Raw genomic sequence first — 26742 nt, 5'->3', positions numbered from 1 at the left:
TGGGTTTCAGTCCTATTTCTGATACCTGACTTCAACTGACCAATGCAAATATCTCCAAATCAGGATGAGAAGAAGATGGCATCTGTTGTAGACAGCTGTCTCAAGACTCTGGACCTGGCCTGTATTCCCAACCTTATATCTCCTCATTTAAACTTTTGTTATGCTTTAAACTGTATACCTGTTTTATAATCTTTCCACTTAAGGTTTTCAAAATACTATCATACTTAAGGTAATTGATTTGGAACAGACTGGTCTCAACAGCCAGGCATCTATCAGGCGGCTCCTAAAGGAACTCAGTGGTTATGTGGAACAAATCTCTGCCTTGGCTAATGCCTGGATGGCTAAAACACTGCACCCTGAGTTTCCCTTGGATGCAGGGAAGGATTCACACTGAACTAACACCTGTTGCCAACCTTCCTCTCTTTAAGTCCTGGTGGGCTCATTCAGTGTTCCACTGATATGACCACCAAGCAGCTAGCTATATTTGTTCCTCCTTTGGGGCTAGAAGACGTCATTATCACATACAAAAGCCCTGACTGAATTTACTCAACAAGCCCTTAATGATAGTCAAGCAGGAATAGCTTTATTAAATACTGAAATGTCTTTAATGAGAAAGGCTGTCCTTCAAAATAGAATGGCCTTAGATATTCTTACAGCATCCCAAGGAGGCACATGCGTGATCATTCAAACCGAATGCTGTGTTTTTATACCTGCTGAGTCTTCCAACGTATCATCTCTGCTAAAGCACATAAAAAAGTAGGTGAATGACTTAAGCGATCCTACACCTGGTCTTGATTTGTTTGGTTGGCTCCCTTCTGGTATCAGTTCCCTTTTTCGATCCGGATTGCAATTCCTATTTCTATTACTTCTTGGAATTCTTGTACTAGTCATAATATTCAAACTAATTGCTGTTTTCTTTACTTGGTGCTGTAAGACTGGCATGAAAGCTGGAGTAATGATTGCTTGGAGACTTGAGATGGTCAATTGATCTTATAACCCTGGACTAATTTCCTTTTCTAATAAGGACTATGCCTAAGAACTCATTTTAAACTAATCTTTTCAAAAATATTAAATTATTATCACAGTTACCATACTTGTTCTATAATTGTGAACAATGTAAACATAAGGAGTCATAGAAAAGCACACATACAATGTTTGTGCAACAACCTAAAATTAATCTAAAACCTATGAAATGCTTCCTCTGATAATATATATACCTCTATGCTTGTCCACTATATCCGATTAATTCCCCCCAACGTGGACAACTGGGCAAATAAATGAGATAAAATCCTGGCACCAAGGTACATGATGGATCCAGGGCAGGCAGCAACTACCCTGGTGGTGATGGACAATATTTTGACCATCAATGCTTTCTAATGAAAGATTATAGATCAAAAGGGGGAAATGATAAATAAATGGCAAGCAATAGGATATATTGGAGTATACGAGGTAGCCATTTGGTGTAAAACTAATTCGGCCTGACCTTGTTTTTCCAAAAGGGCCTGATGTGGCCTTTGAACATGTATTGTATATCTGCTTTAAGCATTTACCACAGACACTCCCCACTCCAACTCCTAATTCAGGCCACCCTCATTTCTCACCTAGATTATAGCAGCCTCCTAACGGGCTTCTCAGCCTCCAGTCTTGCCTCTCCAGATCAATTTTTACACTGCAACTAGAACTTCCTTTAAAAACAATATCTTCAATGATTCCCAATGATCCCCAGGTTGAAGTTCAAACCCTTAATACTATTACCAGACAAGGGCTTGGCTCCCCATGTGCACAGAAGCCAACACCACAGCACACTGGCTTTTGAGAAGTGAAAAGCTTTACCTCAAGGTCGACAGGCAAGGAGACAGAAGGCCACGCTCTCAAATCTGTCTCTCCCATGGAAGGTGTGGGGTAGAGTTTAAGAGATTAGGGAGGGCCAGCTGGTATGCAAGGGCTGGCAGGATGAGTTTTATTGGCAGGTCAAAATTTTCTCTTCTGCACATGCTCCTGGCTGGCCCACCGCCCCTGAAAAACAGCTTTAACATTCTGTTGTTAAGATGGGGTCAGTTATGGGAGGTTACTGGGAAAAGTACAGTAAACAAGGGTAAAGTTGTTATGCAGATTTAAGTCATTGCCTTCTCCATTAATAAGTTTCTAGAGATTTACAGTTACCCTCTTCTTCCTGGCACAGAGAGGGAGACATCCTTACAAAGGATATTTCTCTTATAAACGTAAATTTCCCTTACAAAAAGGTAACTTCTACTGGGTTTTCAGAGCTTTTCCTGTGTTTGCTGTTTCTTAATAATCATCAGCTGAAAACAGCCCATATGCCAAAGAGGCATATTTTGGGGTGGCAAATTCTGTTCCTGGTCCTGTGGTTGCAATACGATTTACAAAGTCCCTCAAGTTTCAGCTCTACGCGAACCCCTCCAGCTGCACGCTTCCCTCAACCCCCTGACAACGTGTACCAGCCAGGCCGGAGAGGGTGGAAATCACCTTAGCCTGGGCACGCGCTGGATGACCCTTCCTCAGGCAGCTCACGCCACCAGACTTCCAGGCCTCAACCTGTTCGCTCCCATCTCCGGGAAGGAAGGCCTCCTGGCCCGACGGGCCGCAACTGGTGCGTTTCCAGACCCCCTACTTCCGTTTACTCCTCGGCTCCTTAGGCAGGTGCGCTCCCAGGGGAGCGCCATGGAATCCGCGAACATTAACTGTGTGAACTGTGGTGGACCCAAACTTCATCTTAAAACTGCGACGGTGCCCTGAACTCACCCTGACTATTCCTCAACCCTTAACAGACTTTCCCCGGGCACAGCGCGGAGACGCAGCCACAGCCAAGGCCTGCGGGCGCCGCGCCCCGCCTCTCACCTTCCGGAAAAGCTCCCTGCCGCGCGCCCCGGCCGCGGAGGAGGATGGGAAGCGAGCCTCCTGAGCCACTCTGCGCCGGCGCAGACGCAATTCTCCGCGGGGGGCGCCGGGCGGCGCATGCGCAGGCGCAAGACTCTCCGTTGAGAAGGGGCCGCGGCGGCGCCGGAGGTGGGAGGAGCCGAGCTTTGGGGCTGAGAATTTGTACCCGGGAGAGGAGATCCAGCTACCTTGGGCCTCGGTCTACCGAGGGAGAAGAGCCTTTCTCGCCCGCTTCAGCCGCGGTGCAGAGGCAGGAGACGCCCGGAGCCGCCTGAAGGGAGGAGAGGTGGAGGGATCCGGATACCCACAGGATCCCGGCTCGGGGGTCAGTCTGGCGATCGGAATTCGTCTTTAGAGTCCTTGACAGCCCTTCTCCAGATCGAGTCCCCTGCCCGCTTCCCTTGTGTCACCGGGTTGGGGGTAGCAGGAGGGTCCGCCCCACACCTGCCCATTCATTCATCCCGCCTCTGCTGTGAGCCCGGCTCCCCGGTAGGTACAAAGCTGAGGAAGCACAAGTCGCCAGCCCTCTGGAAACTTGCAGTCTCGTAGGACCCGCTACTTCCTTCAGCAAATATTGCTTGAGGGCGTATGGGAGATGACTATTGTAAGACTAATAGCAGCAGAGATGTGGAGACTCAGCGCAGAGTGGAGGGTGGAATTTGCTCTAGCTCCCCACATCCAACAGGATAAGACTCAGTTTGCTTAACCTGACGTTGCAGGCGCTGGGACACTGATCTCTGTTTCTCTCTGCAGCCTTCTCTCCCACCATCACTTTCTTTTCGCCCGGATTGTACCATACTCTTTGCAGTTAATTAATTCAACAAATAATTGTGGAGCATTTTTTACAAGTCAGGCGCCTTATCAGCCAAAGAGAATACGAAGTAAAATAGATGAGTCTGTGCCCTCCTGAAGTTTTGAGATTAGTAGGGGACAGATAGTAAGTAAATAAATAAAAATAGAAAAGCTAATGCCCTGGAACCGCACTGCCTGGGTTTGATTCCAGCCCTGCCACTTCAAAAGCTATGTGAACTTGAGCCAGTTCTTCATTGTTGTGCCTGATTCTTTACTATAAAGAAGAGATGACAATAGATTCTACAGAACAGGATTGTTGTAAGGATTAGATGAGTTAGACTTGTAAGCAATTGGACCGATTCCTGGCATTCAGTAAGCATTCAATAAATGTTACCTGTTACATATGATTATAACTTGTGATAAATGCCATTGTGAAAACAGTGTGTGATGATAGAAAATAATGGGGGTGGAGAGGGTCCACTTAGATAAAGGATGAGGGGAAGCTTCTCTGAGGAAGTGACATGGAAGTTGAGAATGAGCCAGCCATGCAAAGTAGACTCTAGGCATGTGTGTCTGCCCAGCTCTGGAACACTAGATGATTAATGAGATTACTTGGACAGTGGAGATTGCATTATTGTATTTGAAATGAACTTTCTGCCATTTGGTCATTCAGTTTTGATTTTTGAACCCCACTGAACTGTACAAATGTAAATAATTGTGCCCATAAGGCCCAGCCTTTGCATATGGGCAGCATTCTAGTCACCTGAGTTTGGAGAGCTCTTGCTGGGGTGAGAGGATGGTGAAAAGTGGCCTTTATTTGGTTTGGAAAAATTGGTTGGATCAATGAAGGATGAGCTTCCTGTGTTCCTATCTTTTGTTTCTTCCTGAGTGTTCAAGCGCATATTCCCTCTCTCTCTCTCTCTCATTACATTGCCTGCTGATAGAGTCTTTAATAGCTGGAGGCCTTGGACCAGCATAGGCTTATGAGATAGTTTTTCTGGATTCAAGGGTCATCATGTTTCTATGGTGTCTCCCCTTCATGGGATTCATTCCCCAGATTTCAGTAAAAACAATACTCTTCCAAGATGCACACGTTTTTCTGCCTGTGGAAAAACATGCTTTGACAGGTTTCTAGATCCCTTCCCTCTGTTGGGTTGTGATATCCTGTAGGATGATGAGGCTGTGTTAACCAGGCTGTACCTGAGTATTTGACAGGGGTAATGTTACTCTGAAGACTTTTCCCATATACCACATGTTCTTCCTTCCTGGAATAAAATGGCATAAAATGACAATATCTATCTAATTACACTTAGATGCTTTTGGTTTTCCACAGATGTGAAATTAAATGAACCAAATGTACTTTATCACCATGGAGATCTTAGAGAATCACCTGAGCACCAAGTTCATATCTGTTCTATCTTGGAGGCATCTACTGGACAATAAAACCTCTCAAATGTGAACTTTAACAGAGGGAAGCTTTAAACGTGCTGTTTGACAGAGGCTTGATTTGAAGAAAGACATTTTAAATCATTAAGGAGGGGAAAACTGTACTTTTTGCTCAATTGTGCAAACTCTCCAGGTATCTCAGTGAGAAGTAGAGAAGAATCCTAATGAAGCTGCAGGTCTGAATGAGGCCTGCCTAGGCTCATCCTTGGGCCCCCAGATTGACCCTCACTCCTCTGAAGACCAGCCTGAAAGCCCTAAAACCAGTCAGATGATGGATGACTCAGATGATGATTTTAAGGAACTCTGCGCCAGCTTTTTCCAAAGGGTGAAGAAGAACGGCACCAAAGAAGTGTCAGGGGAAAGGAAGACGCAAAAGGCCTCAGAAAGCACTCAGATAAGCAAACTGAAAAGGACCAAACCAACTGCTACCAAGAGCAAAACCCTTCAAGGCCCTGGGGAGAGGAAAACTCGGTCTGGCAGCCAGGCTCCTAGGACTAAAAAGCAAGGGGCACGCAAGTGGCAGGAGAGTGAACTGGCTCCCCCTGAGAACGGGGAGGGAGGCATGCATGCTTCTGCTGTGCTGCGGGAGAATGCGCAGAGCACCCAGACAGGTAAGGGGTCAGAACCACTGCCAAGAGGAAACCAGAGGAGATTTGTACTATTTTAAACCAGGAGTAGGAAAATTTTCTAAAAAGGGCCAGGTAGTAAATGGTCCCTAGACCATATGTAAGTGAGTGGGCTGTCTTCCAACAAAACTTCATTTACAAAAGCAGGCAGCTAGCCGGAGGACCATAGTTTCCTGACTCCTGTTTTAAACAATAGTCATAAAAAATATAACCCCTGTGTGAATTTTCTACATGATCATGTTTGGGGCCCTCTGTTCTTTCAGAGTTTCCTTTTGATATTTACATTATGTAGTTGACATGAGTTACATGAACATGAAAATAATGCTGCTGCTTTCATTTTCTCAAACTCATTCCAAAGTGGGTAAGTTGCAATGGGCCAGCTAATTTGGTTAGGCTGCTGAGAAGGTTTAGGTCCCAGGAGAATCTTGAGGTTCTTCCTTTCTCCTCTAAACACGTTTTATTCTTTCCGTTTCCTTTTTTTTTTTGGTTCATTTAAAGCAGCTTTCTTACCCTGCTGCCCTTGGTGTACTAAACCACATGCTTAGCATACAGTCTTCATACAGAACAGAAAACCAGCCTTGCGTATATAATACAGCACAAGATCTTTGGGCTCCTGAGTTCTGTTTCTAAATTTTTCTCGCCTTCACTTCCTGATCTTAATATTTTTTACCTAGTGTGGTCAGCATGACCTCCCAGTGGAGTGGTGATAAAGATTAAGCTGCAGAGACTGTTGTAAGGCTTCATTAATGTTGCTGAAACGTTATTGGTCCTTCATGCTCCCTTTGAGAGTCTAGTGAAAGCTATGCAGGATTCCCTCAGAAAACTGCACCCATGCACCCCTATGAAATTGACATATAACTACAGGGGCTTTCTCGATCTGCACTGGAGGCCATCTGTGGACACCAAGTTAAAGGAGAGCTTCTGACCTAGGAACATATAAATGTTTGTCATTAATATTCCTTTAGGGGGCCGGCCCCATGGCTTAGCGGTTAAGTGCTCATGCTCCGCTACTGGCGGCCCTGGTTCGGATCCAGGCACGCACCGACTCACCTCTTGTCCCGCCATGGTGAGGCTGTGTCCCACATACAGCAACTAGCAGGATGTGCACTATGACATACAACTATCTACTGGGGCTTTGGGGAGAAAAAGGGGAAAAAAAAGGAGGGAGATTGGCAATAGATGTTAGCTCAGGGCCGGTCTTCCTCAGCAAAAAGAGGAGGATTGGCATGGATGTAGCTCAGGGCTGATCTTCCTCACAAAAAAAAAAAAAAATTCTTTAATAACAGCTTTTTGGAGGTATAATTCACATTCTATAAAATTCACCCTTCTAAACTGTATAGTTCAGTGGTTTTAGTATATTCACAGAGTTGTGCAACCATCACCACTACCTAATTTTAGAACATTTTCATTGCCCCCAAAATAAACCCCGTGCTTATTAGCAGTCACTCCCCATTCCCCCTCCTGTCACAGGTATTTATGACAGGCATATTTATATTACCACAAACAGTGAGGTTACCAAAAATCAGTTCTATTCACACTTGAGAGTTAAACCTAAACTGGTTGGTAAAGAACCCCTTTGAAATTTGGGCCTAACCTGTATCTAGTGGAACAGTATTTTGTTTCTCCAGCTAGAACAGATTCCTGTGAATATTTTTTGCCAGAGGCTGCTCCTGATAGCAACTCCCAGCTGCCTCCTTCCTGTCTGACTGTGACCATGCCAAGCGCCTCCAAACCCCGGACGGCAGAGCTGGTCTTACAGCGAATGCAGCAGTTCAAGAGAGCACACCCAGAGCGTTTGAAACGTGCTTCAGGAGGACGTTCCCTCAAGGCTGCACTTGAAGAAGACATCCCAATGGGCCTTGAAGAAGAGATGATGGCAGGAAACGGTATGATGGGAGTTTTCTGTCTTCCCAACAGGGATAAGTTCTAACCTTGGAGGAAGGGAGGAAAGAAGGAACCAGTGTTCATTGTGTTTCTGCTGGCGGTGGGCTCTCTGCCTGGTGGTCTGCCTTTGCCACATCATTGTATGAAGCCAGAGAACAAAGGGTCCCTTGGGTTATTTCTTATTTAGCTTCTTTGACAAGGTACCTCTTCCTTTTTTCTTTATTTTGACTTTTTATTATGAAGTTTTTCCCATACAGAAAAGTCAAAAAAATATATTACAGTGAACCCCCTATACCCTCAACCTTGATTTAACAATTGTTAAAATTTTTCACATATTTTTTGTGTCTCTATAAAGATACATATATTTCTTTTATACCAGTTGAAAGTAGGTTGTAGACCTCATGATGCTTTGCCCCTGGATTCTGCTACATAATCACACCACCATTATCACACCTAATTCCATAATATTGCCTGGTATCTAGTTCATATGAGAATTTCCCCAATTGTCCCAAGGATAGCTTTTGTAGCTGTTTCTTTTTTTTTCTGAACAAGGATTCATCAGAACTATAGGTTCATACACAGCATGTGGCTATACTTCAGTAGTCTCTTAAGGTCTAGAACAGTCTACTTGTCTTTTTTTTTTTTCATGATACTAACTTTTTGAAGAGTCCAGGACAATTGCCTTTTAAAATTTCCCACTTTCTGGATTTGTTTGATCGTTTCCTCATGGTATCATTTAACCCCTTCCTGCAACCCTGCGTTGTATTACACTATGAGTAAACTAGGGGTCTGAGTGGCTCCAGGTTAAACAGTTGGGCAATAACACTTAGCAGCTGTGCACTGCATACTGCACCACCCCAAGAGGCACATAATGTCAGGTGGGTCAATTCTTTATCCCCTAAACAGTATGAATCCTCATGTCTGATGAAAATATACCAAAGGAAAAGAAATAGGAAGAAAATATATTGATGAACCTACAGCTGATAAATATGTAGTCTCTTGGTATCGCATTTGCAGATTTCACCTTAGGAGCACTGAGGATTCTCAGGCTATCCCACAGGTCCACACAGGTAGTGATGTGACATCTGCCATGGCATCAGTCCTCATGGCAACCAAGGGGTGCAGAGGAGTCGCTCAGCCAGTGCTTGAGCCCAGCACCTGCCCTACATGTGACTCAGTTGTTTCCGTATAGCTTCACATCATACCCAATAATGCTCAGGAGAGAGAAACCATTTCTTTGTCAAAAAAAAAAAATAGGGCACCAAAATGAAGTTTAATGCTTTCTAGCTTTGGTGGGAAGAGTAATAGGCCATAGTAATATTCAAGAACTGGGGATTTATGAAGTTCTCAGGGCATATTCTTCGTGAGTGCCGAGGGTCTGCTGCAGCAATTTCAGATGTGACAGAGGGCTGCAGCGGTGGGCACAGCCACCTTGGGAGCCATCTCCACACCAGAATCAGTTCATCCTTTGGTCTGATGCTGAGAAAGAGACTCTGCCTTTTAACCAAGAAAGGCATTTCACTCTGACCTGGTTCTTCTGATGGGCCACAAAAGGTCATAGCAGTAGGGAGATTAGAGCTTTGAAGAGAAAACTTAGATTTGTTGGAATAGAAAGGAGCCTTGTAAACCTGGAATGCCGAGGTAGCTGACTTCAGCAGGAATGGAAAAATGAAAGGCAAGTTCTCTAGGACCTTGATACTCAAAAGAGTGGTCCTGGACCACCAGCATCGACCTCACCTGGGCATTGTTAGAAATGCAGAATCTCAGGCTCCACCTAGACCTCCAGGATGTGAATCTACATTTTAACGAGCTTCCTGAGTGAGTCTCATGCGTATTAAAGTTTGAGAAGTACTGTTCTAGGAGCCCCATTTAGTGTCCAGTTTCACTGGATGGTGCTGGGCATGAGGCAGAGTGGTGCCGGGTCTGGATCCTCCATGCTCCAACCCAGTGTCTGTGCTCCGTGAGATCTGACAGAGGTCTGAGGATGAGCTTGTCCTCATGGATCTTCGTGCCTCTCCACAGTGTCTGGGCCCGGGCTCCCTGCCACAGAGAGCGACGTTGCAGTGGCCTTGGCCCTGCAGCAGGAGTTTGGGCAGGAACGAGCATCTGCACATGATGTCAGCCTGGAGGAGAAGGGTTTGTTCTTCTGCCAGATCTGTCAAAAGAACCTCTCAGCTATGAACGTGACACGAAGGGAGCAGCATGTGAACCGGTAGGAGCAGCTCAGCTGTCGCCTCCCCATGATCACCTCTCCCATGGGTATGACCAGACCCAGGGACTCCCTGTGGCAGTAGTGGGAATCTTGAGACACCTTATTGTCATGATAATACCTCAGTGTTGGTGTCAACCTGTCCTTACTTTTTTTTTAACAGCTTTATTGAGATATAGTTCGCATACCATACAATTTACCCATTTAAAGTGAACAGTTCAATAGCTTTTATTTAGCGTATTCACAGTTGTGCAACCGTCACCACAATCACATTTAGAACATTTTCATCAACCTGAAAAGAGGACTCATACCCGTTAGCACTCACTCCCCCCTCCCCCTTCCCCCGCCCCTGGCAACCACTAATCTACTTTCTGTCTCTATGGATTTGCCTATTCTGGACATAAGTGGAATCACACACTGTGTGGCCTTTTGTGTCTGGCATCCTTCACTCAGTATCATGTTTTCAAGGTGCATCCATGTTGTAGTGTGTGTCAATGCCTCATTCCTTTTTAGGGCCAAATAATATTCCACTGTATGGCTAGAGCACATCTTGTTTATCCCTCCATCCGTTGATGGACATCTGGATTATTTGTACCTTTTAAGTGTTGTGAATAGAGCTGCTGTGAACATGCATTTAATTAATGTATTTGCTTGAGTATCTGTTTTTAGTTCTTTTGGGTATATACTTAGGGGTGGAATTGCTGGGTCATATGGTGACTCTATGTTTAATCTATCCTTGCTTTCTTTAGCCACCTTTGCTAACAGATGCCTAAATTCAGTATCTGGAGGCTGGCTACAGGCTGTGTGGAGGGATTGGCTTCGGGGGAGCAAGCTTTGGCCCACAGCATGTCCATTTTGACATAGATCCACATCTGCTACAATCCAATTACCAGGGAGGGTGGTTCTCCTATGTTTACTGTCTTCCACCAGGTGCTTGGATGAGGCTGAAAAGGCACTGAGACCTTCCGCGCCTCAGATCCCTGAATGCCCAATTTGTGGCAAGCTATTTCTTACCCCAAAGAGCAGAATCAGTCACTTGAAACAGTGTGCAGTGAAGATGGAGGTTGGCCCCCAGCTTCTGCTCCAGGCTGTGCGGCTGCAGACAGCTCAGGCTGAGGGGTCTTGCAGCACACCAGCATCAAGGTGAGTCAAATGAAAGGGAAGAAAATCAAAGAAGTACTCTGATTTGTCAAAAAAAAAAAAAAAAAAGCCTTGGGGGCCGGCCGAATGGCGTAGCAGTTAAGCGCGCACGCTCTGCTTCAGCGGCCCAGGGTGCACAGGTTCGGATCCCGGGCGCGCACTGACACACCGTTTGTCAAGCCTTGCTGTGGCGGCATCCCATATAAAGTGGAGGAAGATGGGCACGGATGTTAGCCCAGGGCCAGTCTTCCTCAGCAAAAAGAGGAGGATTGGCATCAGATGTTACTTAGCTCAGGGGTAATCTTCCTCACACACACACACAAAAAAAAGCCTATTATAGTATTGGAGGACAATAGAGCCCTCTTTGATTCTGGAAACGAAACATTTGAGGAGGAAATTGGGCAGTCTCCACAGTTAATGAAGAGGAGACAGATTCTGCATCCTTGAAGGCTTTGAAATGCTCCATGCAGCTGTATCTGCGGAAGGGACCAGTTGGACTGGTTTCCTGGAGGTCCTTCCTGGGATTTTTCCATTCCCACGATCCTGCGTTCAGTGCCCTCTAGAGCAGCTAAGAATTTGGTAATTCACTTTACCACATCTATTTCATTTGTGGTACAGCATGGCTTCCATCTCAGTGTAGTCCGATTTTCATCCTTTTAATGTAAGATTACTCAGCATAGTTCAAAGAGTTGGTGAGACGGAACCACAGGCCTTTTTAAAAAAAATTTGCATGAATTAAATGCTTAAGTGTCAAATAGGAGGCCCTGCTGATAGCCAGAAACAAGTCCTCGCGTGCAAACCACAGGCACACAAGTGGTAGAGGGTCAGCTCTCCTCCACATTGCCCCTGCCGCTCTGGACGCCAGAGGAGACCTCAACATTATAGAGAAAGAAAGAAAGGCAGTGTAGGCCCTGGAATTCTTTCCTTCGAAGCTGTCAAGAGCAAAGGGAAGGCCAAGGGCCGTGGCTCTGTTTGTCCTAGCCACTGCCTTACACCCAGGTTAGAGGCACCTGAGCTGGACCAGTGCTGAGACTGGGGAGGGCAGAAGTGGAGTCTTAGCCAGCAGGCTGTCTATATTTTAGCACATCAACATTAGCGTTCTAGACTTGGAAGCCTTAAGGCCTTAGAATAGACATTATCTAAGCCATTGCTTGCCTTTTGGCAGGACTGCACTGAAACCATCTACTCAGATAAAATATATCTGCTTTTTAAATACCTTCAAGAAGTGAAACAAAATGTGTGGGTCCTTCTAGAACGTTTTAGAGTAGAAAGCTACAACAAATTGACACCCTCGCTGAGCCTCACCTGCCCTAAGGCCAAGGCTGGGGCATTTGGAACTCTGGGGTAGTGAGAACTCCCCCGGCCAGGGCACATGTGCTGGTCAGAGCACCCCACTCACCCCTGCACCCCTCACATGCTCTCACCTCAGCCCAGACCCTGCCTGCTGGGGCTGGAGGTGCAGCCTGCAGCATCTGCCATGCTCCTGGAGGCAGGGGCCCCAAGATGTTGGGGGGCTCCTTTCCCTCTTGGAGGCTGTGGTTCTCATGCAGGATTCCCAGGAAGTTGGAACTGAATTAGGGCTCGCTTAGATCTTCTGAGGTGATCCCTGGCCTAGTAGTAAGCATGAGCTTTTGTGAAAGCCAGAGGTGCTTCCCAGCATGGCCCTACAGCTGCAGGTCACGTGGTCCTGGGCTCGTGCTCCCAGTTTCTTTTTCCCCTTCACCCTCCTACTTCTTTCCCAGCCTGTTGGGATTCAGTGGGCAGTCTAGGTTCTCTCCAGCCAGAAAATCCTTTAAGTGAGTCTCCTCCAAGCCAAAAGAGCTGCTACACATTGGCCTCCAAGCCAGCTGACCATGTTGGCAGGCTAAGCTGCCAGGCCTTTCTTTCAGGCCTTGGGCAGAGGCCCTGCCCTGGGGCCCCTGCAGAAGGGAAGGGATCTTTTTCGTGGCCAATGTGGCCAGGGCCATCTAAGGGGCATCTGAAGTATCAGTGGGCAAAAGTTGGTAGAATCCGGGGAGCTGCCTCAGAGCCATTGAGTATTGACTCCACCGGAAGGGTTTGGCCACATCTAGGGTGTGCAGGTACCACTGATGGCTTTTTAGTCTGTCCACCAAGAACCCAGCTGGGCAGCATCTCACAGAAGAGCCCAGACCCGCCCAGGTCTGGACCCTGATAAACTTTTGGCCCAGAAGCACGTGAGCTTACATGAGGCAGTAGAATGAGCACAGTGAACACCTGAAGCAGTTGATGCTTCTGTCTGATGGGTCCACATTTATCCCTTTTCTCTCCCCCTGGACAGAGAAGGGGTCCAGCCCTCTCTGGTCCAGTGGAGACCACCTCAGAACAGGAAGTGCTTGCACCTCTGGCCCTCACTAACCTTTCTGTTTGGCTGCCGTTTAAGCTTCAGCAATCACGTTGGAGGTCTGAAGCGGAAGGGAGCCACCAACAAGAAGGAGCCAAAGAAGAGGCGGAAGGTCAACGAGCCTGAGGCGCCGTCCGAGGACCTGCTGGTGGCCATGGCTCTGTCCCGGTCTGAGATGGAGCAGGAGGCTGTGCCAGCGGCTCTCAGACTGGGAAGCGCTTTTTCTGAGAGGATAAGACCAGGAGCAGGTACATGGCTGAGAGCGTTGGCCCTGTGTTTGGGGGGTGCCTCACTGCACTGCTGCTGGCCGAAGCTATACTGCTGGTGCGCCTCAGGGTGAGTGGATGACTCCTTTATTGACCGTGTTGCTTCTTTTTCTCTCTAGAGAAGAAGAGTCGCAAGAAGAAAGCTCCTGTTTCCACCCCCCAGTTGTTAGTCCAGGACTCGGAGACCACAGGGAGACAGATAGAAGATCGCGTGGCCCAGCTATTTGCAGAGGAAGTGGAGTTGTCCAGCACGCCACCACTTCCTGGGAGCAGAATTTTAAAGGAAGAGCTGGAAAAGGCCAGCTGGTGTCTGCAACCACCTGAGGGGAAGCAGAACTTTCTCTGGGAGCGCAGTGCCTTGACGGGGGCCTGGGTGCTGGAATCCTTCTACACAGCAAGACTGGTCCCTCCCATGGTGCCCCAGTGCCCCGCCAAGGTGCGCCATCCCTTCCAGGCACACGCAGTGGACTCTGGGGAGAGGTCGGCAGCTCCAGGATTGCAGCACTGGGTATCAACAGCTAGGGGATGGAATGTTCGAGGTTGGGAGGCAAAGGGAGAAAACCAAGGGGTGTCTGTTGTCGTGTGTTTCACTTTGCAGCAACTTGATGTCTCTCCAGGTGAGAATAGGGAGGACCATTGGTTCCCAAATGTATCTTGTTCTTGGAGAGCTTGTTTGAAATGCAGAGACCCTGGCCCCACCCCAGGGGGCTGGCATAATCTGCCTGTGATGGGGCCCAGGAGCAGGTAAGCCTGATGCAGGTGGTCTTGGAGTCAGTGCTCACCCTTTTGAGGCCATTTAGATGCCATTAGGAGGACGGGGGCCCAGGGGACCTTTCTGCAGACGTGGATGCCACAGTCATGGCTTTTGCCGTGACAGAGAAGCCTGTTGACAAACAAGTCGTGGAGAAAAGCTTCCCAGGGTTGCTCTGGGCTGTGGCTGGCACCTTTGGGGACCCTCTGTGTGGTGGCTGCTGCAGTGGCCACAGGGTCACTCCAGCTTCTGACTTCTTTCAGGATCTCTCACGAGACCCCATGCTGCCACCGGGGCTACCTGACCAGCCAGAGCCAGGCATGCGAACGACACCTGCTTTCCACAGCACCTATCCTGCAGGCCGAAGCCCCAGGCACCTGTCACCCTCTGCCAGCCAGAGGGAGCACCAGGCCCTACAAGACCTCGTGGACCTGGCAGGAGAGGGGCTGAGCGCCAGCCCGTGGCCCTGCAGTGGGGCGCTGGATGGCCTGGGAGGGGCTGCAGGTGAGACACTGGATGGGACACTTGGGCCAGCCCCGCCCTCCGGGACCCTCCCCTCCATGTGGCTCTGGCCATGACAGACTAGTCCATGTGGTGCCGTGACGGCCACTCACATCTGAGGTTCCCTGTCTCCTGCCTGTACGATGGGGAGAACGTAGTCACTGTAGGTGCTTTCATTTTTTCCTCAAAGGTGGATGTGACATAGGTAAGTCTGTCACAGTTTTCATTAAACTTTAACCAAGAACAGAGCTGTCTGCCCAGAGTGATTGTGTGGGCTAATTTTGTCTACTTGACTACCATGTACCTCTCTGTTGGGAGGAGGTGGTGGTGGTAAAAGTTGTTTATGGGTGGTTTACTTTCAGTGAAGAAGTCCTCGGATAACAAGCGCCTCCACGGCGCCTCTGGGGTCAGCTCAGCCGACCGCTGATGCTCTTTCCCTGGTGCCGGGAGGTGATGTTTTAACCTGCAGATCCTTCTCTTAGGGATGGACTTATCACCTGGTGGCCTTCCACTGTCTGGGTTTGTCCTGCCACCCAAGGAGAAGCACCTGGAGAGAGGCGGCCAGGCTTCGGTAAGGACAGGGGCTTCTCCATGCAGTCTCACCCTGCCCCTGGCTCTGCGGACTTCCCTCCCATGTTAGTGTGTTCAGTGCAGTTGGCTCACTGCTGGCCTGCAGGCCCTGGCACAAGGCCACCGGTCCCCTTGACCCCTTTGAGCTGAGCCAGGTGAGAGCCCACAGGAGCCTCCCGTCCCCATCTCGGGGCTCTGCCATGAGGCTTTTGTCCCTTTTGTTGTTGAACTCTGGGGTACCTCAGTAGCCAAGCCCCAGGAGCTTGCTCTGTCCTAGGAGCCCAGAGGGATTGCCATTGCTCTGTGGGGTTGCCTCATTCAGCCCACTGCTCTGTGCGCTTGTTTCTCAAAGTTTCATTCATTCATTCAGGACTTCCTGTGCCCCTCCTATGTGTGGGTCCTGGGCTGGCCTCCAACTAACAGTTCATGTTCTGTGTTGGTGACAAATCGGGTTAGAAGTTGGGTTTTCCTTAGAGTGGGTGTCATCCCATTAGTATATTGTTATCAGCCAAACACTTTACACGAGGGTCTCCCTGGTGACTGTGGTACACAGAGTACGGACTTAGAGCTCTTCTTGGCCAGATCCCTGAACTGCTTGGATTCGGGTTCCTGGTCTGTACATGGGGCTGGTAGATTTCCTTGAAGAAACTCTTAGCCTGGCACACACACAGCGCTCAGCAGCTGCTACTGCTGCAACCACAGCTTCATTATAACCGTCCTGCCTCTCCACTTGCTGGTCCCTCCCATGTTACGTCAGGGAATTCAGTGTAATAGAGAATTTGAGAAAGAAGCTAGTGTTCTGCTGTTCTCTATCGCTGAGTGCCTTAAGGTAACTTAAAGGTGGAACCCAGCATAGGAACCCTTGTGGAGAGGAGCACAAGGGCCCTGACTCGCTGCCCTGGCACCACGTTGTTTGGGGAACTTGTACAATTAGAGGCAAGCAGTAGATGGAAGTGATGCTCTCCTCTCGTTTTAGCTCTCCCTCAGTTTGCTGGTGGCTGACTTCAGTGCCATGGTCAATAACCCACACCTGAGTGATATCCAGTTTCAGACAGACAGCGGGGAGGTGCTTTATGCCCACAAGTTTGTCCTTTATGCCCGATGCCCACTTCTCATTCAGTATGTAAGTACACGGCAAACGAGCTGTGCTTCCGTGCAGCCACCTCACCTCTGTCCCCCTCGAGCCTCCTCACCTCCTCCTCCTCCCTCTTCCTTTCCCCGCCTCCTCTCCCTTTTCTCTCTCCCTTTCCCTTCCCCTCTCCCTCTCCTGTCACGTTCCTCTTCACTCTCTGCCCAGGCTCTACCTCTGTCTTCTGCCCCCTTAGCTCCCCACTCCTGAGCCCCATCACTTCCACTCGCCCCATGCTCTCACCCGTCTCCCTCCCTGCTCTCCTCCCACTGCCCCAGAGCCTTTTTCTTCCCTGTTGCCATAAAGGTTAAGCTTCCGTGGAGAAGACACGTTTGAGGTTAGGAAGTGGTTTGAGGAGATGACCTCAGGATTGGGAAACATCAGAGTTCTTGTTCCGTTGAATAAAAATCCTTTTTTTCCCCAGAATTGTTTCCTTTTCCTCTATTTGCATAATTATAAAGTCTTATAATTGACCTCTTTAAGGTTGGGCTACTGACGGACATGTCTGCACTGACACAGGCCGACATGCATTTGACTTGAATATTGTGTTGCAGGAATCCAGGCAACTGCTGTCAGTCTCTTTCAGAAAGTTCTAGTGCCTTTGATATATCTGTCGAGAGGGAACTAGCTGGGTTCTTGAAGATCTATCCCTGATTTGGTTTTGAAAACAGAAGTTTGATGGCCTAACCTGCAGAATTCCTGGCCAACAGAATGAAGTGACACTGACTAGTGCTCATCCTGGGGATAAGGCTGTTTGTGAGATTAGAGACTCACGGGACCTCTCAGACCATCTGTTTCCCCCCAAGTCATGACTGTCTGGTTGATAAACCTTCTGTATTTTATTTCACCCTCAGGTAAACAGTGAAGGCTTCTTCGCTGTAGAAGATGGTGATCTGAGAACCCAGCGTGTCCTGCTGAGTGACGTGAGCGCTGAGGCCACCCGTGCGTTCCTACATTATCTCTACACAGCGGACACTGGCCTGCCTCCCCAGCTGGCCACTGACCTGAGTTCCCTGGCCCACAGGTCCGGATTGTTCTTTCCATTTACTTCATGGCTTTTGATATTAACTGACAAGGATTATCAGTTGATGGCTCATGGGAGGGTCAGGGCTGAGTCCTTCCTATACCTTTTAATCCCAAGTTTATGTTCAGTGGTGACCTTGAACAGGGCGTATTGATTGGAAGTCTGGCCAGAATGGACGTTTGCAGGAGAGCCAAGTGCTGTTGAGGAGGGCCTCTGTTGGCTTTTAGCTCCCTGGGTGTTATGAGAGAGTGATCCTCAGCCTCAGCTCCCCCCAAACACTGCTGCTCCTTGATTGTTCTGCCACTGTAGCTGAACAACAGCGGTCCTTTCCCAAGTCCCGGAAAACAGAAGTAGATAGAATGCTTAGTCTGGCTGCCATGAATTTGCACCTACATGGCTTGTCCACACCAGTATCTCAGGAGAGGTGGCAGGTAGCTCAGCAACAAAAGGTATTCTACCTCCTGACAAGGCTTGAGGGCCTCTAGGACAAAACCTTGTTCATCCAAGGCCGTGTCATCCCTCAGGTACATTTTTGGGAAAGGATCGGCTTAGCCTCTGGGGTTTGAAATGTCCCGATTAGACCTCAGAGCCTTCAAGGAGGAGGCAGGCTGGCACGCCCATTGGCCAAGGCTGGCCTGTGACGGGTTTGACTCAGTCACAGTGCTTTGGGTAGCTTTCAAGGCAGCACGTGCTCTCCAGTTGTGCAGCACCACCAATTCCTGTTGTCTTCAGCTTGGCCTACGCACCTCTTCATGTGTGTGCAGTAGAGTTAGTGAGACCTGCCTTAAAGGCTCATGAGTCTCTGTTTCTAGAACAGAGTGGCCTGGGGTGTTGCTGGGTGTGGGCATGGGCACCACCTTCGCGGGAGAGCAGGGAAAAGGCCAGGACTGAGTCACGGTTGTCCTCCCTGTGAGAACTTCTGCTCGGGGGGCATTGGCCACCGCCTCTGTGCAGGGTGGTGATGACACACAGCGTTTCTTGTTGCAGGTTTGGTGTGAGTGAGCTTGTTCACCTGTGTGAACAAGCGCCTGTCGTGATGGATTCAGAGGACGGACAATGGAAAGAGAAAGAAGATGAGGATTGTGAAAACAGAGCAGAGAATTTCCAAGAACTCTTGAGGTCAGTGTGGGTAGATGAAGAGGAAGCAGCAGAGTCTTTGTTGAAATCTGAGGGCGGTGAAGAAGACAGAGAAAAGGTGAATGAAGCAGAAATGGAAGAAATTTATGAATTCGCAGCTACTCAGCGAAAACTGCTCCAGGTGGAAAGAGCTCCAGGGATTGAGGAGGAAAGCGACCAGCTTGGGGAGGATGGCCCAGTTTCTGGGCAAATCCTAGCAAGCATCCAGGTTAAAGAACAGCTGGAAAATGCAGAACAAATGGAATCGTCTGGGCAAGGAAGAGACGAGGCCCCAGCCAAATGGAAAAACGTGAGGCAGTCCAGCCTCCTGCCACTCGAGGGCCAGTGTTCAGATGGGGAGGAGAAAGCAGGGGCCCCAAAGGAAGCACAGGATCATTCCAGCTCCTCTAGCCTTCCCCAGGGCTGCCAGGCAGAGAGAAAGGAAGGCACTTTTGTGTACTCAGTTGATGTCAATGATAATGAGGAGGAGGAGGAGGATGAACGGCCCTTTTCATCAACTTGGGGAAGATACCCTCAACTGTCCCAAATAACGAGTGATCCTGAGGAAGGAAACAGCACTGTCGGGGAAAGGGAGGTGGAGAGTTCCCATAACCCCGCTCGCCACCAGGCATCCCCATCATACCCGTGCTTCCTTCCGTCACAGCCCCCTCAAGGCAGGAGTCCTGGCCAGCCACACCCTCGCCCTCATCACACGAGTGACTGGTTCCCGCCATCCCCCCAGTCACAGGGCAGAGCTTCCACCGTGGCCTCCCAGGACTCACCATCAAAGCAGAAGAGCGGCAAGAGCCTTCTCGTGTTACTTAAAGATCCAGGCTGCCAGGAAGGCGAAGAATGTGGTTCCATATTGGAACACAGAAATAAAGGAGACCTGATCTCCCCAGGAAAATCTCCATCCATTGACCTAACCCAGACAGAACCTGACCATTTAAGCTCTAGATCTCAGAATTCTCCATCTACTGTGAACAGAGAAGATGAGATTATCCTTTTACTGGATTCAGATGAAGAGTTGGAGTTAGAACAAGCCAAAATAAAGTCAGTTTTTAATGGTCCCCTGGAAGAAAGGAAAGTTCTAGAAGTTAGCCCCAAGTCTTCTGAGCTGTTTTCTATCATCGATGTTGATGCAGACCAGGAACCTTCCCAAAGCCCACCAAAAAGAGAGGCCACATTGCAGAGGGAGGAGGAGGGGCCATCGGGAAACCAGGGCTCTGTGGGTGGCAGAGGGACCCCCCAGCTGTTCTGTGACCCTGAGAGCAGCCCCGACGAGGACTGCAACACAGATAACTCGTGGTTGGTGCCCGCCACCCCACTGACTAGAAGCCGTGACTGTTCATCGCAGACCCAAATCACGGGCCTCAGGTCCAGGACTTCAGCAGATCAAATGGCTCAACTCAAGCCCAGGGCCCCCTTAGAAAACAGGGATGTGCCCAAAGCTGTGAATTTTTCAGTAATTGTGCCACAGACCTCATCGTCATGCCTGGTCCCCGTTGCTCCTGGAAGCCCTGACAGCAGAAGGCAGGTCTACAGAAGCCCTTCCAGTCCCCATCCCAAGCACCACAAGCACTTTTCTGCTCTGGTTCCCTGTCCTATCTCAGGAGGACTCGCTGATTTCTCCAGGCAGTTCGAGAAGCGCTCGCCACCTGGGCCGAGCCTGCCGAATCAGGCCATAGCGAGTGAAGTGGTGGAGGTTGAAGACAGTGAAGATGAGCAGGAGGTGGCCTCCTGTCAGGGGAACAGCAGCCCCCTGCTGGACAGTGACCCCCCAATTCCAGTTGATGAATGCTGTTGGCAGGTCGAGCCCCTCTCCCCGATTCCAATTGACCACTTGAACCTTGAGCGGACCGGCCCCCTGAGCACCAGTAGCCCTGGCGGTAGGGTGGGGGAGGCCCCGGACAGTGGTGACTGCCACTCTCCAGCATTCCTGGGCACCACTCCCATCCGAGGAAGCTGCACTGGCCGAAGAAAGTCTCAAGAGAAACCCCCCCGGGCCGGCTCCCCTGGGTGCAGCAGGCTGAGCTTGTTGAATTCGGCTCTGTGGGATGATTGGGATGGAGAAGAACAGAAGTCTCCAGAGGGTCTTCCTCTGGCCCAGACGCTGAGTGCTGATCCAGCTCAGAAATCGGAAGGGTTAGAGACACCAAGTGAGTAGAGGGGGTGGGGGATATTTGTCTTTTACGCTATTTTACACACAGGGGCATGGATCAGTAATGACAACACAGGGCGGCAATGTTGAAGGGCCTGTTGACCTGCGGCAAGCTCCTTCCCTTGCCTTCTAGATCCCTCTCCACGGTTGAGGGAGAATTAGCTTGCTATCAAACATATACTTCTTAGTTAGTAAGTCAGGGCTTCCTAAACTTGCCTGGATCCTGCGGTTCACCTGGGCGCTTGTTAAAAATCCCTGTCTGTGGACCCCACTCCAGAATACTGAACCAGCACCTCCGAAAGGCCAAGACCAGGTGTGCCTCAGGATCAGACAAGTGTGGTTCCTCAACAAGTTAAACATAGAATTGTCACATGACCCAGCAATTCCACTCCTATGTATACATTCAAAAGAACTGAAATCGGGACTCAAACAGATCCTTGTACACAAATGTTTGCAGCAGCATTATTCACAATAGCCAAAAGGTGGAAACAACCCAAATGTCTATCAACTGATGAATTTATAAATAAAATGTGGTCCATCCATACAATGAAATATTTTTCAGCCATAAAAAGGAATGAAGCACTGACACATATTACAACATGGGTGACCCTGGAAGACATTATGCTCAGAGAAAGAAGCCAGTCACCAAAGACCACATATTGTATGATTCCATTTCTGTGAAATCTCCAGAATAGGCAAATCCATAGAGACAGAAAGTAGATAGTGATTGCCAGGGGCTTAGGGGAGGGGAGAATAAGGAGTGACTACTTTTTGGGTATAGAATTTCCTTTGCGGGAGATTAAAATGTTCTGGAACTATATAGAAATGATGATTGCACAACATCATGAATGTACTAAGTGCCACTGAATTGTTCACTTTAAAATTTTGTTATGTGAATTTCATCTCAATTAAAAAAACAGTGCCAGGTGGGGCAAGTGTAGGAGGTGTGCTGTGAACCTCGGTCCTTCCTTATCTGCTCCCCCTTACCCTCTCCAGTGGAGGAATGCCACTTCCCAGCTCATTTCAGTCATAGGGGAGAATCAGAGCCCCCGGTGTCAGCCCCTCCGGGTGCTGCTGCCATCTAGTAGGGCAGGTCCAGGGAGAAATGGGAAGGGACAGGGCAGCACTGAGCAGTGACTGGTAACAGGGAAGTAGAGCTTGTGGGCAGAGCATCTGCCTGCGACCTCGTGTTTCATTTCCTCCTAAAATCCTACACCAATTGGGCATCATTGACCAGTGCTTTCAGCCTTGAGCGGGCTTCAGAATTGCCTGGAGAGCTTCTTAAAACACACATGGCCGGGCCCCACCCCAGAGCTTCTGCTTCAGGAGGGCTGGGCTGCGACCAAGAATTTGCATTTCTCACTGGTTCCCAGGTGCTGCCGTGAGAACCACTGCAGGAGACTTTAGACCAGGAGACCTTAGTCTGAATCTGAGGTGGGCTTCGAGGGGGTGACAAACTCGGAAATTATATAAAGAATTTTCTGCATTTTTCAGGAGACAGAGCCTGTTGTTTTCAGTGGAGCCTCAAAGGGCTCCATGCTCATAAAAAGGATAAGAATCCAAGTCTATGTGTTCATAAGTTATTCCTTTGTCTTTAAAACACTGATTTCTTTTTTAAAAATAATAACTTTGTTGAGATATTATTTATATATCATAAAATTCACCCTTTAAAATGTATAATTCAGTGGTTTTTAGTACATTCACAATGTTCTGCAATCGTCACCACTATCTAATTCCAGAACATTTTCATCACCCCAAAAATAAATCCCATACCCATTAGCAGTCATCCCCATCACCCTTTCACCCCATCCCCTGGCAACCACTCATCTGGTCTCTGCCCTGTTCACACAGCATATGCATTGCACAAGGCCGCGGCCCTCACCATGTGCGGTTTGATGCTGTCCGATGGGAATACACAACTCCAGGGTCCAATGGTGAAGGGGTGGATGTCACCACTCTCAGCAAAATGGTGGCTGGGCTTTCTTCAAGTGCAGTATTTCTCTTGGTGACACTAACAGGGTCAGAAGAGGTAAATGCAGTTCCTTTGTGCTGAAACGTGTGTTTCTTTTGTCCTACCCAGAAGGTGCTAATCGGAAGAAGAACTTGCCCCCGAAAGTGCCCATAACCCCAATGCCAAGGTATTCCATCATGGAGACCCCAGTACTGAAGAAAGAACTGGATAGGTTGGTGTTGTTCTTGAAAGCTTGCTCATAAGTGGTCCCCTCCCTCTTGTACATGACCAGGCTTAGCAAGAATGGGAGCTGAAGGATCCAACATGGGGCTCCGGTAGTGGGAGCCACTGCGGGGAGGCCGTATGTGACTGCTGGCTCTCTGCACACTGTTCCCCAAATTACCCAGGCCCCAAGAAGCTAAGAAATGAGACTCCTTCAGGTTACCCATCAGGTGACAGGTCTCCAAGTGCCATGTAGATGGAAATGGGACCCTTGCCTTAACAGTTTGAGTAAGGAGATCTGATTTAAAAGAATCAAAACTATCACATCCCAATGAATGCTGCTCTTCACCCTGGGCACTAAGGAAGTCATTGCTAACACCATCACCTAGAACATGGGGAAAGGCCCTTCTGGAATATTCTTCGGAGTAAGTTCAGTTGGCACTCAGGATAGACACTAACCCCTGAATGCTCATAAAAGTCAGTCATTTAAAATTTCAGCTACACAAAGCCATTAATTTAATATGTTGATAGTTGTTTGCTCTTTGCTGAGGTTCACCTGTTTCCCCATTCAGGTTTGGGGTCCGCCCTCTGCCCAAACGCCAGATGGTCCTGAAACTGAAGGAGATATTCCAGTACACTCACCAGACGCTGGAGTCAGACTCCGGGGACGAGAGCCAGTCCTCACAGGTGCCCCTGGAGGCGCCTCACAACCAGACCCACACCACCAAGACCTCCAAGGCTTCAAGGGCAGCTGGCCATGTCTGGCTGGAGGCCACTTCTGGCCCTGGTCCCCAAGGGTCCAAGGGACCCGCTAAGACCAGGGGCCCCCAACATGGAAAGAAGCAGCCTGGTGGAAGCATCCCCGCCCTGAGCACATTATCAGCTGAGGAGGTACCTCCAGACCCTGATGGTGACACCCAGCTCCCAGCCTCCCAGGAATCCACAGCCACCTCTGTGGATGGCAGTGACAGTTCCTTGAGCTCACAAAGGTAACTGGCTATAAGAACAGGGCCAGTGGCTTTGTGGGTCCTCTCTCCGGTGGGTCCGAGAGTTGGCATAAGCAAGGCCTAATGGCAATGTTCAGAAATCCAAATTGCCTTCTGGGTTGGAACTACAGGAAAGCCAGGTGGAGTTAAAGGGCAGTCCACTGTGAGCCTCCTGAGCAGACCTTTGGAACTCCCACACCTCGCCCCACAGAATGCTCCCTTGAGTGGGGCCAGCCTAGCATGCCTTCTTGGTGCCATTGGCAGCTGCCATTGGCAGTAGATACTGGCCGAGGGCGGGCTCCTGCTCAGGCTGGTGGCTAGAGTGCTGGTGACACAACAGCCTGGAGTTTCCTGCTGCCCTCGGGGGTCGTCCATGCCACGCGCTGGGCTCCAGAGGGGACAGAGAAACACACTCCTTCCCTCAAAGGGGCACCTGGTCTTGGGGCTGCAGAGAAGAGTTTTGCAAAATGTTATTGTCTGGTTCCTTTCAGTTCTTCCTCCTGTGAGTTTGGAGCCTCCTTTGAGTCTGCAGGAGAAGATGAGGAGGGCGAGGAGGCAGCCGTCCAGACAGTGGCCGTGGAGGAGGCAGTGAGGCGCTACATCCGCTCCAAGCCGGCCCTCTACCGCAAGGTCCTGCTGTACCAGCCCTTTGAGCTGGCGGAGCTGCAGGCTGAGCTGAAGCAGCATGGCATCCGTGTGGCCACGGGGAAGCTGCTGGATTTCCTGGATGCCCACTGCATCACTTTCACCACCGCCGCGGCCCGCAAGGAGAAGCTTGAGAAGAAAAGGCGGCAGCCTGCGGGCAAGAAGAAGGGGGGCAGAACTGACAGGCCTGTCTCCCCTTCCCCAGCCCTGGCCATCAGCAGCCTGTGAGGGTCTGCAGCCCCTATGGGCCAGCCAAGCCTCCCCAGGTGTTTCTGGGCCTTGGGACCACATCTACTCCCCCTGTGAAAAGGACAACAGCACCGACCAGATTGTCCTCTCGACTCCGTTTCCTGGAGTGGTTTTCAGAGTATGTCGCCCACTGGATTTAGGGCTCCTAGCCCCCTCCCTCTATTGGTGCCCACAGTTTGTCTCCCTTTATCCCTGTTGGGTCCCCATGTGTTTCAGAAGGGCAATGGGCCGCCACCAGCTGGCTACGATGAGGCCTGATTCAGCCACGTGTTTTGCTTTCTACGTCCCTCAGTCGCAGGTGTCTGTGTTCTGAGATGGATGTCCAGGTCCAGCCTGCCCCCGCCCCATCTGTCTTCTCAGCACTCGGGCTGTAACCCCAGCCTCCACCAGCAGACCAGGCGTCCACAGCCCTCCCACACTGCCATGTCCCAGGTGCTCTGTTGGCCCAGCCATCCTGCCCAGACACCTGTCATTGTCACCAGCAGTCTCCAAACGGGACAGTGCAGAAGGGCCTTGCACAGTGCTGAAGCCCTGAAAACAAGCATGTTCTCTGTTAACTGCTTCTGTTGGTGTGTGTTAAAGCTGCCTCCAGCCTCGGGAGCAGTGTGCGGTGCAGGTGAGGACCAGTAATAAGAAGAGTTGGGTCTCCACATCCTCGTGAATGTCTTGTCTATTTTAAATACAGTGCAGTCCGTTTTATATGACGTGCAATAAAAACAAAAATGCGTTATAAAAACCTTCCAGATGCTAAGCTCTAGAAAAATAACGAGGGAAGCAGGCCATGAGCTTCACCCACAGCTCCCCTGCTGCCCCCACACCCATGTCTGCAGAAGGCCTTTGTGCCTGTTCTTCATCTCAAGGGGTAACCCAGGCCTGCTGGCTCCCCACTTCTCTTCATTCATTCTTTCATCCACACGTCCGTCTGTACGTACACCTGCATTCCGAGAGCCCTTACCGGGCGCTGAGCTCCAGCCCTCCATGCTCAAAGTGAGGCCTGAGGCCCAGCAGCCTCACCTGGGGGTTGTCACAGATGCAGGCTCAGGCCCACCCAGACCCAATGAGTCAGAACCAGCATTTTAACAGGAGGGGTTTGTGAAGTCTGCTCTGGCCTGTGTGCTGGGCCCTGTGGAGAGATGTCAGAAATAAGCTGGTGCTTCCAGTCGTCTAGTGGAGGACACAGACTGTCCTGTCCTGTGCCTGCTGTGAGGGTCAGTGCTCAGGTGTCCCCAAGGGACAAGTTCCTGGAAGAGGAGGTTGGTGAGCTGGGCCTCAGGGGTGTGCAGCATTCGAGGGGAGGTGGGGTGAAATGGGCTTTCTTGAACCTGTGTTGTGGGTCCTGGTTCGTGACCAGGCTGAGAGGACCCGGCCCTCCCTGCGCATACTGCCCAGGGACAGACGGTTATCAGGAAGCCAGGGCTCAGATCACAGAGCTACCGACAGATACCGCCTTGATCATACTAAAGATGGAGTCTGGCCTGTTTGAGAAGGTACCACATGGGGCTGGCCCGGTGGCGCAAGAGGTTAAGTGCACGTGTTCCATTGCGGTGGCCCGGGGTTTGCAGGTTCGGATCCCGGCGCATGCCAATGCACCGCTGGTCAAGCCATGCTATGGGGGCATCCCATATAAAGTAGAGGAAGATGGGCACGGATGTTAGCTCAGGGCCAATCTTCTTCAGGAAAAAAAAGAATGTACCACATGTTTCTTATATGAAGGGCTTGATCCCCCTGCCCTAGTATGGACTGTTTGAGGGAAGTGAGATGGAGTTACGAAGGTGGGAGGCGACTTGGGGTCCTTACCAGCTTCACTGGCTCCT

General features: G+C 49.7%; 1 protein-coding gene across 4 annotated transcripts; it reads left to right on the top strand.

Annotated features, from left to right (window-relative positions):
* The first annotated feature begins 3017 nt into the window (after positions 1 to 3017).
* Positions 3018 to 25668, top strand: SLX4 (SLX4 structure-specific endonuclease subunit). Of its 4 annotated transcripts, none has more exons than XM_087449544.1 (15): positions 3018 to 3223; positions 5024 to 5747; positions 7424 to 7648; positions 9669 to 9858; positions 10786 to 10998; positions 13397 to 13605; positions 13743 to 14059; positions 14638 to 14878; positions 15358 to 15446; positions 16422 to 16568; positions 17429 to 17598; positions 18586 to 20873; positions 22956 to 23058; positions 23621 to 24037; positions 24526 to 25668. In XM_087449544.1, exons 2-15 carry the CDS (start codon positions 5405 to 5407, stop codon positions 24905 to 24907), a joined length of 5334 nt encoding a protein of 1777 aa, XP_087305670.1. In that variant the 5' UTR covers positions 3018 to 3223; positions 5024 to 5404; the 3' UTR covers positions 24908 to 25668. The 4 variants fall into 4 exon arrangements, with proteins under 4 accessions (XP_087305670.1, XP_087305669.1, XP_087305667.1 ...); XM_087449543.1 differs by having other exon boundaries at positions 13743 to 14131; positions 22956 to 23013; XM_087449541.1 differs by having other exon boundaries at positions 13743 to 14131.
* Positions 25669 to 26742: the final 1074 nt, after the last annotated feature.

Source organism: Ceratotherium simum, chromosome 26 (genome assembly GCF_057802395.1).
Source record: "Ceratotherium simum simum isolate JZ-2026a chromosome 26, ASM5780239v1, whole genome shotgun sequence".
NCBI lineage: Eukaryota > Metazoa > Chordata > Mammalia > Perissodactyla > Rhinocerotidae > Ceratotherium > Ceratotherium simum.
The sequence above is the reverse complement of the archived record's forward strand: the minus strand, read 5'-3'. Positions and strand labels throughout refer to the sequence as shown.